General features: G+C 36.4%; 1 protein-coding gene across 1 annotated transcript; it reads left to right on the top strand.

Moving 5' to 3' along the window:
• Positions 1 to 2,215: 2,215 nt before the first annotated feature.
• LOC139891349 (CASP-like protein 1) lies at positions 2,216 to 3,522 on the top strand. Its single transcript, XM_071874308.1, has 3 exons — positions 2,216 to 2,500; positions 2,626 to 2,755; positions 3,130 to 3,522. Exons 1-3 carry the CDS (start codon positions 2,271 to 2,273, stop codon positions 3,355 to 3,357), a joined length of 588 nt encoding a protein of 195 aa, XP_071730409.1. The 5' UTR covers positions 2,216 to 2,270; the 3' UTR covers positions 3,358 to 3,522.
• Positions 3,523 to 19,704: the final 16,182 nt, after the last annotated feature.

The following is a 19,704-nucleotide window of genomic DNA, read 5'->3' on the forward strand; positions in this document are numbered from 1 at the left end:
GTGGACTATATAGTTAAATAATTATCCATTAAGTCGCTAAAATCGTCGACCAATTGATCTATAATCTCATCATCCAAAAAATTTGATAAATGAGATTCTCCACATAATATAATATATGGTAATCATGACCAACATACAATATAACAATAACATTTGATAAATATCATTACAAAACATGTATATTCAAAAACTCGATGATATGACTTGAGTTACAACTAAATTTGGATACAACTTACAAAACTTATATAAGGGATGGAAACGGAAAGTAAAAGGTACATGAAGATAAAGGTTTTAGAAGAAGAAAAGTTTAGGACAAATGAAGAGGTATAAACTGAAATGAAATTTTAAATAAATAATAAATAAGTTACTTAATGAGGTTGAGTTCTTCTGCATGCATTAACAAATTCGTTACAAAACCTTGTAAATGCAACTATCATCATCAAAAATAATTCTAGTACTGAAGTCAATCTATTCCCTTTTCCATATACAATAAAAACTCTTCCAGCCAATGACACAAATTAAACTGTACTTGACCATTACAACAAATAAGTAAAGCAATTATAATAATAAAAAAAATTATAAATATAATCACTTAAGAAGTTATATAGGATGCATTTTATCAAATGTTGAATCATACTTGAAGAGAAGTGCATTGTGTAGCTCTTGTATAACCATAGTAAATTGAAGCCTACAACACGTGGATGTATTCTGCTTTTCAATAGGAAAAAAATTAAACAAAATAAATAGAACCAACTCTAAATTCATACGGAGTATTAAAAGAATACACCCATTTCTCCATCTTGAATAACGTTTCTGGACTATTATTTCATCATATAAGATATGCAAGCAAGAAGTAATCACGATAAATGTGCAATTAAGGTATATTAAGTGTTATTTAAATAGTGATTAAATATAACCTTAACCTTACATTTCCCATACCAAACTTTTGTGAGATTGAGTATTGCTGTTGTTGTGTGTAAATATAATCTGACCAAAATGTGTAGATCTTCATTTTCATCTCAAATAACACGCCTAACCTTCAAACTGTAGATGTTTAAATCTTGCGTGAAAATCACAAATATGTGTTGGTTGGAATCGTTGCTATTTATAACTCTAATCATCATCGTTAAATTAATGCTCAAAATTCATAACAATATGCTATCATCAATTTACTATTTAATATAAGGAAGATGAAATGACTAAAATTGTTACTATCATTAATACGTTTATCTAGTTTAGTTACTATGAATATTTATGACTAAAATTTATGAACAGCAAAAAGCAAAAATCAATAATCGACAGTCGAGAGATAATGTTATAATGGAACTGAAGCATTTGAAGAATTTTTGTATAGGTTAAATATTGATTATAATTTATGTAAAAATTAAATAGTAAACTCAAACTAAAAAAAAATGTGTAAGTAACTCAAGAGTCTATGTTTAAGTATGCTTTACTAATTCAATTTTCTAGTTAAAGGAAAATATATTTAATGGTGGCTTATTTATGGCAATGGGAGTCACTATCATATTATATATAGATTGGTCCTTATGGTTTACTTAAAATTATATTGGTAATCCTTTTCTTTATAATGAGTCAATAATACCATTTGACCGTTAAATAAGTACATGTGCATTGCACATGATGGACAATTAGTCTATCTCGGTAACACTTGTTAAACATTCCCGTTAAACTTAATCATGTGCCTTGCATTTGCATGTGAGAGTAATTTAGTTATTTTACCCACTCTCTTCTTTCTCTTGTACATGAATTAACCTCCATCACCTACACTGATTGAGCCTAAATTCAACGATATCTATGAGCGAGCCGATACAACATCAAAACAACATAAACAACCATTTAAACAAGGTCCAACCAGATAACCTCTAAACATAAATGAACTAAAACAACCCATTAAACTACTTTCATAGATTACCTAATGAGGTAATTTATTTCGGAATACTAGGTATAGATAGATATTCACCTTATACATCATTAGGATTAGGATTCTTATTATTTCCTAGTTTCAAATTGTCCACTACTTTCAATACTCCTACCATTTTAATTTAATTATTACTCATTATTACGAATTATTAATGTCATAAAATTCACATAAACGTGTGTAAACAAGCAACAATATCATATCATGCCAGATAACTAATTGACTAAAATTATGTATAAAACCACATTCTCTAGTTAACACACAACCAAACTTTCACAATAACAAAAACTTCATTATCAATTTACTGCTACCCAAATTCCAGATAACAGCCATGGCATCCAACTATACTCAAGAAGTGACTCTAAAATCTTCATCAGAACCATCTGAATACAAAAGTCGTTTTGGTCTACTAATCGATATAGTCTTACGGGTCTTGCTATTTGCAACAGCTTTGGTTTCTATTATTGTTATGGTCACTTCTAAACAAACCAAATTGATCCCAGTTGCACCTGGCATCGTAATACCCCTACACGCAAAGTTTCAAAACTCTCCAGCTTTCATGTAAGCACATATATGAGTATATATCCATCGATTTAATGGTTGCATGATTTTTTATCAGTTGATATTAGCATGTCAAATTAGTTAGTGCTTATTGTTGATGGAACGTGTGGTTATCGATCATGCAGATATTTCGTTGTTGCACTTTCGGTGGCTAGCTTCTACAGTCTCATCACAGGATGTTTTTCAGTTTTCGCACTGACGAAGAAAGGAGAAATTTCTATTAAGCTGCAGTTACAAATTGTGATGTTTGATGCTGTAAGTTCTTAAAACAATACATGCTCATTTATCTAAAATGGATAGGCTATTATATCAAAAAAGGTGCAAACAGTTGATCTGAAAATTGCATAAAACATCGTCAAAACGTCAGAAAATGGTAATAAACAACATAATATCTTAAGCCGGTGACTATTATGTTGCTTATTGTGTATGCCAAAGTTAAGATAACAGTTAGCAACTTCACATTTAATTACACTTAACATGTACATCAAAAAATTCAGTCGTTGGAGGCGGCTGACCCCGACTGCCCTGTAATGGATCCGCCTTATATATATGACTTGGTCAAAATATTTGATTTATTTGCATATATCATACAAAGATTGAGCTAAGATTACTATAACTATATGGTGCAGCTGCTATTGGGCATTGTTGCTGCAGCAACAGGAGCAGCAGGAGGAGTTGCATATATCGGACTAAAAGGAAACTCGCATACGCGATGGAACAAGATTTGTAATACTTTTGATTCCTTTTGCTTCCATTTTGCAGCCTCAATTCTGCTGTCACTTATATCCTCCATAACACTACTACTGCTCATTTGGCTATCCATTTACGCTATTTCAAAGAAGATCGCAAGCCGATAGTTGGTTTAATTTGGTTGACCCCAAACGATTACTAATTACTCTCTTGTTTGATATATGTAGTTCGATTTCCGTTATTCATATTGTATCTGTATATGTTTTTCTATGAGTCAGTACTTGTTTGTGTTGGTTGCTTTGACATGTATACAAATGTGAGTACTTATATTTAAAATTTCCATATTTATTTACTAATTGTGGTTGCTTTATTAGAATATATAAACTTCAATTAATAATGGATGACAATGTTAATGTTCTTAGCAACCAGACATTAATGATCATAATTGGGTGACTCTTACTAGTTGAGTAAACAAATTAAACACGACTTGACTCTTAAAGCTTTGACTTTTTACATATCTCTATTAGACCAGTCTCAAGTATCACCGATCTTCAGCCCATAATTGAGTACTACATCAACGCTGTTGGATGTGAAGGATATCAAAACAAGTCGAAGGGATCGGTTCAAAGGAAGAGGCGCGCTGCGGCCCTTGAATGGCGCGACGGGGCCTAATACATAAACAGAGCATCAGATTCGAGAAGCTTCTGTATGGGATTTTTCCTTGGAGGCGCGGCGCGGCCCAATATAGCCGCGGCGGGGCTTGGCCTGACGGCAGTTTCCATATTGACATTTTTCTTGTTTTCCAAGGTGTTTCCTTGTTGTTTTTTGACTATATAAGCCTCCTATTGTAACCCTTATGTAGATGCACGAATTATATCAATAAAATCTCTCTAGTTGGTCCGTGGATTAAAGTAATTGACATTCGATTACATATAACCACGTTAAATCTCGCGTTTTTTAATTTTTCATTATTGTTCTTTCATTTGTCGATTGTGGAAGGGTAATTCTCTGAAATTACTCTATTGTTTGGGTCATATAATCCTTACAATTAGTATCAGAGCTCAAGGTTCGAGTTGGAATCGATGGCGGAAGACGGTAAATTGAAGATTGATCAGTTTGATGGCAAAGACTTCACCTTTTGAAAGATGTAAATAGAAGACTACTTGTATAAAAAGAAACTTCACCAACCTTTGTTGGTGACCAAACCCGAAGGCATGAATGATGCCGATTGGATGCTCTTGGATCGTCAAGCTTTGAATGCGATTCGTCTTGCACTCGCCAAGAACGTTGTTGGTAATATTATGAACGAAAAGACAACGTTTAATTGTTTGAAGGCACTCTCCAACATGTATGAGAAACCTATGGCGGCGAATAAGGTTTTTCTCATGCGACAGTTGTTCAATACGAAGATGAAGGAAGGTATGAGTGCAACGAATCATATCAACGAATTTAACAATCTCGTTTCAAGATTAAAGTCGGTGGAAATCAAATTTGATGATGAACTAAAAGCACTAATCTTGTTTTCATCATTACCGAAAAGGTAGTCGGGTATGGTTACCACGGTTAGTTGCTCTACCGGTACTTATAAGCTCGCGTATGAAGAAATTAGGGATTTAATTCTCGGTGAAGACACTCGTAGAAAATGTTCAGGGGAATTGTTATCCGGTTCTTTGTTAAGTATCGACAACCGTGGCAGGAAAATTGATCGCGGTGTGAAGAAGAGTAAAGGGAAGTTCAAGAAGAGGTATCCTTCTAAAGACAAAAGTGAAGCTATTTGTTGGGGCTGCAATCAAAAGGGACATTATCAAAGAAATTGTAAGAATGCTCCGTTAAAGATATTAACTTAACCACGGGAGATACGGAGGATGCACTATTATGTAGTGTTGAAAGTTCGGTGGAGTCATGGGTCTTGGATTCAGGAGCCTCGTTTCACGCCACACCCACTAAGAGCGTGATAAAGAATTTTCAGTCGTATCAAGGTAAAGTTAGATTAACAACAACAAAGGTCTCGAGATTAAAGGTATAGGAGATGTTGTATTGAAGACTACTCTTGATTCTAATTGGACTTTGAAAAACGTGAGGTTTATTCCTAAGTTAAAAAGGAAGCTAATCTCGGTTGGTCAATTAGATGAAGAAGGTAATGAGGTTACTTTCAAGAATCGCCAATGGGAGGTGATTAAGGGTAGTAGTGTCATGGCTCGTGGACATAAAAGGGGAACTCTTTATATGGTTGAGGTGTTTGAAGAAGACACGGTGATTGCTACGGTTGACGTTGGGGCTAGTTCTACTTTATGGCACCGAAGACTAGGGCATATGGGTGAGAAGGGTATGAAGGTTCTTAGTTCGAGTGGGAGGATTTCGGATTTGAAAAAGATAGAGTTAGGGTTTTGCGAACCATGCACTTATGGCTATGGGAAGCAAAATAAGGTGACTTTTGTTAAATAGGGGAATACACCAAAGTTAAAGAAATTGGAGCTAGTTCATACGGATGTTTTTGGGCCAACGAATGTAGAATCACATGGAGGTTCTCGTTATTATGTCACCTTCATTGATGACTCCACTCGAAAGGTATGAGTTTACTTTCTCAAAGCTAAATCCGAAGTATTTGGTAGTTTTGTGAAGTGGAACAAATTTAAGGGTCAAGTGCTTAAGGTCGGAAAATGGAGGAGAATATGGTAGTCTTGAGTTTAAAGACCATTGTGCAAAGATCGGTATTAGAATGTTGAAAATGGTACCGAAGACACCGCAATAAATGGGGTCACCGAACGTATGAATCATACGTTAAATGAAAGGGCTAGGAGTATGAAACTACATGACGGTTTGCCTAAGATGTTTTGGGTGGATGCGATTAATACGGCGACTTATTTGACTAATAGGGGACCCTCAACACCATTGGGTTTCAGAATTCCCGAGGAAGAATGGCTAGGTAAAAGAGTCAGTTATGATCATCTTAGAATCTTTAGTGTAATGTTTATGTGAAGACCAAAGATATCGATAAAGATAAATTGAAGCTAAGTCAAAGAAGTGTACGTTCATTGGTTATGGTTCGGATGAGATGGGCTATCGTTGTTGGGATAATGAAACTAGAAAATTTATTCGATCGCGTGATGTTACCTTTGATGAGGATTCGGTCTATGGCAAACCGGAAACGGAGAGTCAAAATTCAGATCAAGTTATACTTGACGATGTTTCTCTTGATGATCTTGTAGGAGTTCGGGGAATAATGAATTGTCAATTAATGGTGATGGGTCGGATCTTGACAATGATGGGGATGGTTCAGATAACGGTGATAATTCCGAACATCATGCGAGTTCTAGTGATGAGGAGGCTACTAATGAAACTGGTCTAACCATACCGGTTGATCATATACTTAGACGCTCGACTAGAGTGCCCAAACCTAATCCTAAGTATTCTCCATCAACAAACTACTTGCTCTATACCGAGAATGGTGAACCCGAAAATTACTTTGAAGCAAGAAAGTCCAAAAAATCCATACAATAGGAGCTTGCTATGAATGAAGAGATGGGGTCACTTAAGAAGAACAAGACTTGGTCACTAGTAAAATTACCACTGGATAAAAAGGCGTTGCAAAACAAATGGGTGTATAGAATAAAGAATGAGGTGGATGGCAAGAAGAGGTACAAAGAGCGATTAGTGGTTAAAGGGTTTCAACAAAGGAAAGAGGTTGACTACCAAGAGATATTTTCACCAGTGGTGACGATGACTACTATTCGTTTGGTACTTTCGTTGGTCACATCCGAGGACTTACATCTACAACAACTAGATGTGAAGACCGCATTCTTACACGGGGATCTTGATGAAGAGATCTATATGAGGCAACCTGAGGGCTTGGAGGTAAAGGGTAAAGATAAGCGGGTTTGTATGTTAAAGAAAAGTTTGTATGGATTGAAGCAAGCACCTCGGCAATAGTACTTGAGATTTGATGAGTTTATGAAGAAGGTTGGTTTTGTAAAATGTGAAGCGGACCATTGTTGTTACTTGAAGAAATTCAAGTCTTCTTATATAATCTTATTGTTATACATTAATGACATGTTGCTTGCGGGTTCCGACATGTCTGAGATCAATAAGTTAAAAGATATGCTTTCAAAAGAGTTCGAGATGAAGGATCTTGGTAGTGCTAAGAAAATACTTGGGATGAGTATTGTGCGTGATTGTACTAAAGGTGTTCTATACTTGTCTCAATCCAAATATATTGAGAAAGTAGTAGAAAAGTTTAATGTTGATAAAGCAAAAGCTCGTTCTATGCCTATGGGTAGCGCGATGAAGTTATCGAAGAATCAATCGCCTAAAACGGAAGAAGACAAAACGAGATGGAAAAGGTTCCGTATAGATCGACCGTGGGAAGTATTATGTATGCCATGGTATGTAGAGACCGGATATAGCTCATGCATTGGGAGTTGTAAGCTGTTATATGTCTAATCCGGGGAAAGAGCATTGGGAAGCGATCAAGTGGTTGCTTCGTTATTTGAAAGGTACTTCTAGTATGGGATTGTGTTTTTCTAAAAGCAATGTTGTACTTAGAGGTTATGCGGATGAAAACTTGGGTGGATTTGGTGATTCGGGTAAGAGTACTATGGGATATGTGGTCATGGTTGGTAAGACGACGGTTAGTTGGATGTCTATACTACAAAGGAGTATTGCTTTGTCGACCACCGAGGCCGAGTATATGGTGATTGCGGAAGCTTCAAAAGAGCTTGTTTGGTTAAAGAACTTCTCGTGTGAGTTGGGTAAAATACAAGACAATTGCGTCTTATATAGTGACAACCAAAGTGCAATCAATCTCGCGAAGAATCCGGTGTTTCATAATCGTACGAAACAGATTGATTTGAGCTATCATTTTATTCGAGAATGTATTGAGAATGGTACTTTGATATTGGAGAAAGTCCTTGGTATGAAGAATCCGGCGGATATATTTACTAAGGTGGTGTCAATGGACAAGTTGAGGTTTTGCATAGCCACAACGGGTCTTCTCATGAACTAATGAGAAGGTGGTGACCGACTAGGGAGATAGAGAGATGATGATTCGATTCTAACAAGAAGTGTTGAAGACCTTGTATCGAAAGTCTGCTTATCCGGCATTTGTGATAGGAGTGTGCGTGTCCCAAATGGAGTTTGACGGTAAAGGGTGCTTTGGCAATCTTGGTTAGTTTGTTGATATGATGGGTTGATAATGTGAGTCATGGTTTTGACTATCTTCAAGGGGGAGATTGTTGGATGTGAAGGATATCAAAACAAGTCGAAGGAATCGGATTAAGGGAAGAAGCGCGCCGTGGCCCTTGAATGGCACGATGCGGCCTAATACATAAATAGAGCATCAGATTCGAGAAGCTTCTGTCTGGAATTTTTCCTTGGAGGCGCGGTGAGTTTAGTCTTCATAAAATCTCTTCTGTCGTAAATTACTCCCTTTTTTCTTCGTTTTAACGTGTTTTCGTGCATTTGTCTTCAAACTTTAACTTTAACAAAAACCTCATAACATTGTTGTTTTCTTATCAAATATCTTACAATAATTAACACTTAGCCTTTAATGCTTGAGTAAATATGGAACGATCACTAGCAGATTAGGTAATCACCCCAGGATTAATCGGCTCGCAAAAGGAGTTAGATACCCTGTAACAACCCGTCCTACATCTCTTACAAATTGAAAGTTAAAGTCTCTAATAAGCTTAAAGTCGTGGCTAACTAATATCTCCACCATGATTTTTGGTTAAAACCTGAAGATACCATGTTAGTCCACTGCTTTAGCTTATGATAGGCGATTATCTCTCAGGTTGTGACAGACACTCGGCTTGTGCATCTCTTGAGGCCGATTTGAGGGTCGTTTCAGTACGACACCTCAGGAATGTACGAGATGGTTTAAGTCTTCATATGTGTAAGGAGGGGTCGAGGGTCGACTTCCCAGAAGGTCACCCATCTTACTACTACTTTCGCTCGAGCACGCTCAACCGCAGAGTTCTCATGGGATCTATTGTGCTTCTAGCCCCAAAACGCGTTGTGTGTGTGATAAGGATGAGATTTACCTTACAAGGGTCTAATGCGGAACGAGGTGTTACATACCTGGGTATAACAAAAAAAAAAGTTACTTTATTTTCGTGTTAATAAACCTTGCATACCTTTTTAGAGGTAGATGTGTCAATTTTGTAAATTTACAAGTAGCTACATAAAATATTGCCTTATCTATTTTATCATAAAATTTAAAAAGTATTGTCTAATCTCTTTATATTATAATAACAAAGCTAAAAATAGATCATCTAAAATTCAAACCACTAATCCTAGCCTTCCATTATCATTAACATTCATAATCTAGACCTTCCAAATTTTCTAATCAAAGTTATGATCTCATAATCACCTTGATTAGTTGTTTGATGACTAAATTACCCTTCTAATTTCCTTAATTTATGTTTCGATTCTGTAATCTCTAAAACCAATTTCACCATAGAAGAAGTCGTAACCATAAATTTATCTTCAACGAGATACCCAAACACACCTAGCGATCATACAAATATCGTTTCGTTGATTTGTGTTTCAATTTTGCACGCTTTCAATAACAGTTTACATGTTGTAGGTCGTAACCCAACATCATCTTCAAGGAGAAACCCTAACACACCTGGTAAGTATTTATTCGAATTAGGCTTCTAATTTTGGTTTATATTCTGGTATTCAATATCCCTGTAATTTGAATTTGAACATATAATTCAAGAGATTGAAAATCTGTATTTAGAGTTATATATCACGTTACATTTAAAGCAAATGAAGTTTAGGAGGTTTTTATGTACCTGACTTATGATGTGCTCGATACATGATTGGTGAAGACATATTCTGTAGAGACCCGACAAAATCGTCATTGACGGCGTCGTCTACTTATGTCCCATTGCGTGGTCATAAGTCTTTAAAACAACGTTTGACCAAAATATGTCGCATTCATTTCAAATGTAAGGATGTTTCAAGGTTTACAAAAGTAGTTCAACGACTAGTTACATTACAACGTTTAATGTACAAATGAAACCTATGCGACAAAATTTAAAAGTAAGTCAAAAGACGCTCCAAATATGCATGTATACTCGATATCCAAGCAAGTATCAAAAATAGAGTGCGGAAGCATGTATCACTTAGCGTTCAAGAACCTGAGAAAACATATAGAAAACTATCAACGAAAAACGTTGGTGAAATCATAGGTATAGTAAGTGAGTACGTAAGTAAGTAAGTTGAACCACAAGATTTATAACGTTGGAGTAATAGTATGATCATTATAAAAATGGTTATCACGAGCACCCAATTATCAAGGCTTAACTAACGTTACCCCATCACACAGTGTTAGAACATACACTTATTCTCGAAAATATATTTCATCCGCATAACGATAGGGAACCGTCCGAAAGAGGGTTTGTCAAACCCATATGGCCATACAACATAAGTTCTCGCTTACACCCGGCAAGTGTAACTAATGATAATCGAATTGAGGATTTTCGTTCTAACTCATACGTAGAATGTTTGTTTCCGTACTTGTATTCACTTTGTAAAACGAAACGTTTATGTTTTCTCATCCCAAATGTAAGTTTAAAAGAGTTAAAGTGGGACTATGATCTCACCTTGAGTGCACGAATATAAATGTACTTCACAAGTAAACGTGTGCAAGAAAGAATGCTAGTCTCGACCTAAACAATAGGTTGTATAAATATTGGTAAACATGAAGTCGGTCAAAGTTGTTCAATTAGTCTTATGGCTCGCTACGACTCGATTATATATAGCATGTGAATCACGTTGTCAAGTTTCATGCAAGGTACAAGTATAAAAGCATGTTAGAACGATTGCATAAGTATTCGGTTAAGTTTGAATAAAAGTCAACTTTGGTCAGTCAAAGTCAATGAAAAAGTCAACACGTTCGGGTCGGGTCTTGGACAATTTTTCTGAGTTTTATAATCATATATGAGCATGTTCGAACAAGTTACATGTTAATCGAAGGTGCGTAGCACAGTTGGAATTAAATGAAAAATGACCAAGTTGGACAGTCCCTGGCAGTTCATTTGGACCGCGTCCAAAATGGCTGGACGGCGTCCAGCAAAGAAGGCCTGGACGGCGTCCAAGGATTGGGACGGCGTCCAAACACCTGATCAGTTGCAGTTGCTGAATTTTCACAAGTGCACGAACCAAACTTTAATCAAACACATTTTATGATCCGAAAACATTCAAAATGCATACCATACATTGTTGGAAAGGTATTTTAACAAGGAATGCAACTAAGCACATTTCATCAATCAATCCAACATTTACAACAACCAAAATCGCATTAAATGTTCATCATTTATTGCATTCAAGATCATAAATCCACATTGATGATTCGGGAATTAAATGCACACATATATTACGCTGTTTCGTTGGTAATTACGCATACAATACATCTAAATACTTACCGATAACATTTCATAGCATTCAATGCATTGAAAGTTCATATTTAAGTCTATCATACCCTAACCCAAAATTACAAATTCAATAATCATGTTAATGAAGTTTTCTTAATCAACCTACACATCAAAATGAAGCTAGTAATGCTAGTAACACATTTAATGCATGAACTTTATCATAACAACAACATTTAATCATCCAAAATTCAAGATTAAATACATACTTTGCAAGTTCAAGCTAGTTACACTAAAATAAAAAGATCGAGCATACAAATCATATATTCATGTTAGACTCTAGCCATAGACACTAACTAACACTTTTATAAGTCAAAAACATCAAGAACATAAAATTTAGTGTTTTTAGAAAGTTACCCAAATGAGATGATGTTGGTATGGATTCGAAGAGGAAGATGCAAGGATTCCGAATATGTAATTTGTTTTGATGTTGGCTTGCTAGATCAAAAATGGATGATGATTCTTTGAATTGAGTGTTGAGAGAAAAAGGGTGGAAGTATTAATGTTAGGAGGTGAAATGAATGGAGGAGATGGAGCTTGACTAGTTGACCTAGTCAACTAGTTTGGCTCCTTGGCGAGTTTAGTCCCTCGAGTTTAAAAGCGGGTGCGTGAATTATCTAAACGGAATATTTTTAAATACGCGTATTAACGAAAGATGTTATAATTATATAACGGACTTTAAAATAATAAAACGGAAAGTAGACGGAAAAAGGCGGGATGTTACATTACCTACTCCTTAAAAGAAATTTTGTCCCGAAATTTAAGTTGGCGTAGTAGTCGTTGTTTCTTTCTCGAGATCTTGCGCTTCCAAATCCATGAATAAATGAGGGTACTTCTTTTTTATTTGATCTTGCCTTTCCCAAGTAAACTCGGGTCCTCTCTTGGCGTTCCAACGAACTTTGACAATCGGAATTCGGCTTTGTTTTAGCGTTTTGACGGAGTGGTCCACAATTTTAACCGGTTCTTCCACAAAATGAAGTTTGTCATCAATAGTAAGCTCCTCGAGAGGGATGACGAGTTCGGGTTCGGCAAAACACTTCTTCAAATTTGATACATGGAAAGTAGGATGAACGGAGCTCAGTTGAGGCGGAAGATCTAAACGATAAGCAACGGTTCCAACATGCTCCAAGATTTCGAAAGAACCAATATACCGCGGATTTAGCTTCCCATGTTTCCCGAAACGAATTACACCTTTCCAAGGTGCGACTTTTAACATTACGCGGTCACCGACTTAGAATTCGAGGTTGTTGCGTCTAATGTCGGTATAGCTCTTTTGAAGACTACGGGCCGTCAAAAGCCTATCTCGGATTTGAATGATCTTCTCGGTTATTTCATGAATGAGTTCGGGTCCGGTGATTTGTGTGTCGCCTACTTCGGCCCAACAGAGAGGTGAACGATATTTGCGACCATATAAGGCTTCGAAAGGCGCGGCGTTGATACTCGCGTGGTAACTATTGTTGTAAGAGAATTCGGAGAGAGGCAAGTGCTTGTCCCAAGCTTTTCCAAAGTCGATAACGCAAGCTCGTAGCATGTCTTCCAAAGTTTGAATTGTGTGTTCGCTTTGTCCATCGGTTTGTGGATGATATGCGGTGCTCATGTCTAAACGCGTTCCAATGCTTCTTGTAAGGTACGCTAAAATCTAGAAACAAAACGACCATCTCGGTCAGAAATAATCGATAAAGGTACACCGTGACGGGCTACGATCTCTTTAATGTAAAGTTGTGCAAGTTTCTCCATTTTGTCGGTTTCCTTCATGGCTAGGAAGTGGGCGGATTTGGTGAGACGGTCAACAATAACCCAAATGGTAGCATAACTGCCCGCCGTTCTTGGTAGTTTGGTGATAAAATCCATCGTTATTCTTTCCAACTTCCATTGCGGAATTTCGGGTTGTTGAAGTAATCTGGACGGTCTTTGATGTTCGGCTTTGACTTTGGAGCAAGTTAGGCACTTTCCAACATAAGTAGCGACGTCTCTTTTAATGTTCGGCCACCAATATTGTTCTTTAAGGTCGTGGTACATCTTATTGGCACCGGGGTGAATCGAATATCTTGACTTATGGGCTTCGCCTAAAATAAGGCTTCGTAAGCCACCATAACTAGGTACCCAAATTCTTCCGGCGAAATATCGGAGTCCGGTCTCCTTAACTTCGAATCGAGAGGTGAGGACGTTCAAGCGTTCGAGAGAGATGTTTTCATCCTTGAGAGCCTCATCTTGGGCTACACGAATTTGGTTATTAAGATTAGTGTGGATGGTGATGTTTAAAGCTCGGACACGAAGAGGCACCATTCTTTCCTTTCGACTTAAGGAATCGGCTACTACATTTTCCTTCCTGGGGTGATAACGAAGCTCACAATCATAATCATTCAAAGTTTCAATCCACCGTCGTTGTCTCATGTTTAGTTTCTTTTGATCGAAGATGTGTTGGAGGCTTTTGTGATCAGTGAAGATAGTACTTTTGGTTCCATAAAGATAGTCTCTCCACATTTTAAGTGCAAAGACAATGGCTCCGAGTTCGAGATCATGTGTCGTGTAGTTCCATTCGTGGATCTTCAATTATCGAGAGGCATAAGCAATAACCTTCTTTCGTTGCATCAATACGCACCCAAAACCATGTTTCGAGGCATCGCAATATACAACAAAATCATCATTGCCTTCGGGAAGCGATAAGATAGGAGCGGTGGTTAACTTTTCCTTCAAGATTTGAAACGTGGATTCTTGCTCGGTTGCTCAAACAAACTTCCTTCCCTTGTGAGTTAACGCGGTTAGAGGACGTGCAACCAAAGAGAAATTCTCGATGAACCAACGATAATACCCGGCGAGGCCTAAGAATTGTTGAATGTGAGTAGGAGTAGTAGGGGTTTCCCATTTGCTAATGGCTTCGATTTTTGTGGGATCGACCTTAATACCTTGATCGCTTACCAAATGACCAAGAAATTGAACTTCCTTCAACCAAAATTCACACTTGGAGAACTTGGCATAGAGTCGTTCTTGTCTCAAGAGTTCGAGCACGAGTCGAAGGTGTTGTTCGTGCTCTTCTTCGCTTTTAGAATAGACCAATTTGTCATCGATGAATACAATAACGAACTTGTCGAGATACGGTTTGCACACGTGGTTCATAAGATCCATGAACACCGCTGGTGAATTAGTTAGACCAAATGGCATGACAAGGAATTCGTAACTACTATAGCGAGTCCGAAAAGCGGTTTTGGAGACATCTTCCCCCTTAACCCTTAGTTGATGATAACCCGAGCGGAGATTGATTTTTGAATATACACAAGATCCTTATAGTTGATCAAAGAGGTCATCGATGCGTGGAAGAGGATATCGGTTCTTAACCGTCAATTTGTTTAGTTCACGATAGTCGATGCACATTCGTAGGGATCCATCTTTCTTCTTAACGAATAAAATCGGAGCGCCCCATGGTAAATGGCTAGGTTGGATAAAACCACGGTCAAGTAGTTCTTAAATTTAACTTTGCAATTCTTGCATTTTGGATGGAGCGAGTCTATACGGTGCACGTACTACGGGTGCGGCTCCTGGAATAAGATCGATTTGGAATTCTACCGGTAGATGAGGTGGAAGACCCGGCAATTCATCGGGAAAAACATCGAAAAAGTCACTAACAATTGGCACATCATCGATATGCTTCTCATCGGTCTCGACTTTCTTAACGTGGGCTAGAATCGCAAAACAACCTTTACGAAGATATTTTTCAACTTTAAGGCACGAGACGAGGTTGAGTCTGGTGAAACTCTTATCGCCATAAACAATCAAGGGTTCACCATTCTCGATAGGAATTTAAATCGCTTTAAGATCGTAAAGGATTTGAGATTTCGTTTTGGCTAACCAATCCATACCAATTATTACATCGAAGCTCCCTAGTTCTATAGGTATCAAGTCAATTTCAAACTCTTTATAACGACCCTCACTTTTCCATTCTCTATTTTTCCTATATTAAATGCCCAACGATATAATTAAACTTAACAATTAAACTTTAATTAACGATTGTTAAGTATTAAGAATTATAGAACATATAATAATTAACTTTGTGTAATAAACGACAAGTTAATAAAAGATAAAAAAAATGAGCTAATAAACTTTCGTGAACAAAATAAATAACCTTAAACCTTGTACGCTTAAATAATTAAACTTGGATAATTAAGGAACCATTTCCCCTATATACTAATACACACCAAAAATTTTGTAGTTTTAGTTATTTTGGTTTGTAGTTTTAAGTTTGCGTTCACACTGCAATCGACCCCTCATCTTTGCCTCAATTTACAAAACAACCCCTCAAATTCACATTTTTAAGGGGTAAAAAGTGTAAATATAGAATTTTACAAAAATAAAATAAACTAATTCCACCCAAATTTTTAGAGGGCTCTATCTTCTCGCTCGGTACGAGTTAAATTTTTCCGAACCCACCGTTCAACTCAAAAAAATCTTACGACCACAACGGGACTAACTATACGCAAAACGGACACTAAAAAAACGCTCAATACCTCAGACAATATTCAATGCTTATACCCACCTATAATACGCTCCATTAACTATGAATACGCAACCCAAAGGCCCCATTAACTATGAATACGCAACCTAAAGGCCCCGCGGCATCGCGCGGGCTCCTTTTTCTAGTTTAAGCTAATCTAAAGTCCAAGGACTAAAGTGAAAAAGTTCCAAACCATCCCATGTAACCCTAGCCAATTTTTAAAGGGGGTAAAATTACCCTTTTGTCCTCCAAAATTTCGGCCAAATCAACCCTAATCACCTCCTCATTAACCTAACTTGTTCCCTAAGTAATTCCTAATTAAACCCTAATTCTAGAATTCTTTAAACCATCCTATAAATAGAGACCTAGGCTATAGCTAATATTGTACCAAAACACATTCACAAATCTCTCTCTCAAATCTCTCTCTCTCTCTCTCCCTATTTTCGGCTAAGAACCGAAAACCACCACCACCCCATCGAAAATCATCAACATCATCAAGATCTTCAAGTAATGTTCAAGTTGTTCATCGTGTTCTTCGCGTTCTTCAAAGATCTTCAAGGTGTTCTTCGATCTTCAAGGGTTTTGATCTTCATCTTCAAGTGTTCATCAACTTTTTCTTGTTAATCTTCATTAATTTTCATCAAGGTAAAAACCCTAGATCCAAAACTCTTAAATCTTACTTTCAATTCATGTTTTCATAATTACATTCATGCATAATCTTAACATCTATATTGTTTATGTAAAAAAAAAATATGCATATACATATACGTACATACGGCTACATGTATATAAAAAAACGTTTTGTTTAGATCTTAAAAACCTTAAGGATTCACTAAGATTGTTTTAGGGTAGTTATATTTGGAAAGTAGATACACATTACATATATATGTATTTACTAATAAAATATATATATATATATATATATATATATATACACATATATATATATATATATATATATATATATATATATATATATACGAAATATACATATATACATACCTAAACCCTAATTAAACCTAATTATTAAACCCTAATATTACCTAAACCCTAAAACATTAAATAAAACCCTAAATCATTACCTAATCATTACTTCACTAAACCCTAAACCTAATAATACCATTAAACATTTATCAGATAAACCCTAATCATTTATTTATTACTAAACCCTAATCATTAAATACTACTTTAATTAATTAAACCTAACTAATTAATAAACCTAATACTACTTATACTATTATTTAGCACTTATACACTTATATTATTATTAACACATATAATATACTACTACTTATATTATATTATATGATTACGTTAGTCATTCACGATAACGTGTGATTACTCGAACATCGACGTTGTTTAAGGCCTATGGTGATCCTTGGTACCACTATGGGACGCTTGTGGATTACGAATGCCAAACTTAGATTTTGGTCAAGAAATCCTGGGCCAACCGGTAACAATTGGTCATTCTGGTGACTCGGCAGTGGCATAGATGTTTGGGTATGGTCCACAATATCAACTCAACTATAGTAATTCTACACTTAGTTATCTTCATACTTAAAATGTGGTAGACTTATTAAGGGCAACTCACTAGTGTTCGACACTAAAAGTGGAAACTACTAAAAATGGAAACTTTCTAAAAGTAGAAACTTACTAGGAATGAAACTTAGTAAAACGAACTATACTTAAAACACTTGCATACTTAAACCTAAATCTAGGCAAAACACTTAACTACTCTTAAATGTCATTAGGTTGACTTTCTGCTCATTCATCCAAACTTTCTATTCCGAGGAATAACGATCTCTCTCTACTTACTAAGGTGAACTCATAGCCCCACTCTTTATTGTTAGCAACTTATTTAACTTTTTGGGGTGAGACACATGCTACTTTTACTATTTACAATTTAGACACAAGTACCAACTGTTAAACTATGATATACCCGGCTATGTCCGACTAAGTCCCTACAGTGATATTTTTAATTGCTCGTTAAATGTATTCTTAATTATTGGGGGTAGGCCTATTGGGAGTAACGTCCCCGATACATTTGACCAAGTCATTTTATTACTTAATAATGAAATTAAACCGACAATTATAGACACAACTTGTTTTTGGGGAAAACTTTGAATGTTTAGTCTAAATATCACGAACTGGCATAACTTTTTGATCCTTGCGAGATCAACTTTATAAACTAAATCTTGTGGTCTAAAACAAATGTCAAACATATTTGTTAAACCTATGAACTTCACTCAACCTTTTTGGTTGACACTTTAGCATGTTTGTCTTTGGTGCCGATTGATCAAGCTTATTTACTTACTGCTTATGTGATGCTACTTGGACTTATTATTCTTGCATTTGAAACAATTACTTTATTGTAATTTTCATTATTGTAACGACATTCATTTTCCGCTGCGTACTCAATAAAGTTTGTTCTTATCATTTAGTATTGTTCTCGTATATTATTATATGTTTGTTTATTTGATATTAATGTCACATTCACCCAGGCCCTAATTGGGGGTGTGATAGATTGGTATCAGAGCCAGGTTGTTATAGAGAACCAGGATTGCATTTTTATGTGTGCCTTATTTGCTAGCTAGGGTGCCTTAGCAATCTAGGAAACTATAACCTTTCCTGCCTTAGACTTTAAAGCACTTAGGATTGCCTTATAATCTTAACACTTATGCTTTACTAAACTTGACTCAAAGATCCTAATCAAAGTCTCTTTCCTAATGTTAGGATGTCAAGCTCAAGCGTTAATCAACCAAACTAAATGACTCTCTTCAAAACATCTGAAGAAATGGCTCGCTTCAACCCTACCACCGAAGTAGGTGTTGGACACTCTTCAACTTCGAGACGAGTCCAAAGCCCACCTTATGGTCTTGGTGGTCCTCCCTTACCAAACTATAGTCCGAATACTTTACCTAAGTCTCCTGACTACTACCCAACCCCGAGAATTGAAGACAAGGGGAAGCGCCCTACTGATTTTAACGAAGATGGCCCGTCTAAGAAAAGAGCCCGATCTCCTTCTTACGATAACCATGACAACATGTGTGAAATCATGAATTTGCGAACAACTACCGAGAAGAACTTCGATGGTTTGCTTTGCCATATTTCAAGGATCGAGGCTCGAATGGATGAAAAGGACCTAGTGATCAAGAAACTTTTGGAGGAGAATGCGGAATTAAAGAAAGAGATAAAGTTGGTAAAGTATGAGGAAGAACGTAACACCCGTTGGGGAAAGCAATCGCTTGCTCATTTCAAGGAGAATGTTGATTTCTAGTTGGATATGGAAAGAAATCGAGTCAACAAGCAGCTTGATCTAAAGGGGTACGATAACAATGCAGTCAACAGCCACGTTACTAACCTCTGCGATAACCTCGAGTATCTCTATGAGAAGTAAAAGGTGAGAAACGAGAAAGTTGATGAGTTTATGAAGAAGGTTGAGGAGGAGAAGAAGAAATATGAAGATTACTTCAATCTTAATATTTCCTAGATTATTTTTCCAATTCCTTGTCTATATAAAGGCTATGCCTTAAACTATTTCTATTTCCGAATCGTGTATTAAAAAGTCTTATTTAATGCCTTGTTCTAAT

This window comes from Rutidosis leptorrhynchoides, chromosome 2 (genome assembly GCF_046630445.1).
Source record: "Rutidosis leptorrhynchoides isolate AG116_Rl617_1_P2 chromosome 2, CSIRO_AGI_Rlap_v1, whole genome shotgun sequence".
Taxonomy (NCBI): domain Eukaryota; kingdom Viridiplantae; phylum Streptophyta; class Magnoliopsida; order Asterales; family Asteraceae; genus Rutidosis; species Rutidosis leptorrhynchoides.

Excerpts from the sequence above, each read along its gene's own strand:
- LOC139891349 (XM_071874308.1), top strand. The coding sequence starts at position 2,271 with ATGGCATCCAACTATACTCAAGAAGTGACTCTAAAATCTTCATCAGAA. Across the intron at positions 2,501-2,625 it reads CAAAACTCTCCAGCTTTCAT|ATATTTCGTTGTTGCACTTT; the intron begins GTAAGCACATAT and ends TCGATCATGCAG. Across the intron at positions 2,756-3,129 it reads AAATTGTGATGTTTGATGCT|CTGCTATTGGGCATTGTTGC; the intron begins GTAAGTTCTTAA and ends TATATGGTGCAG.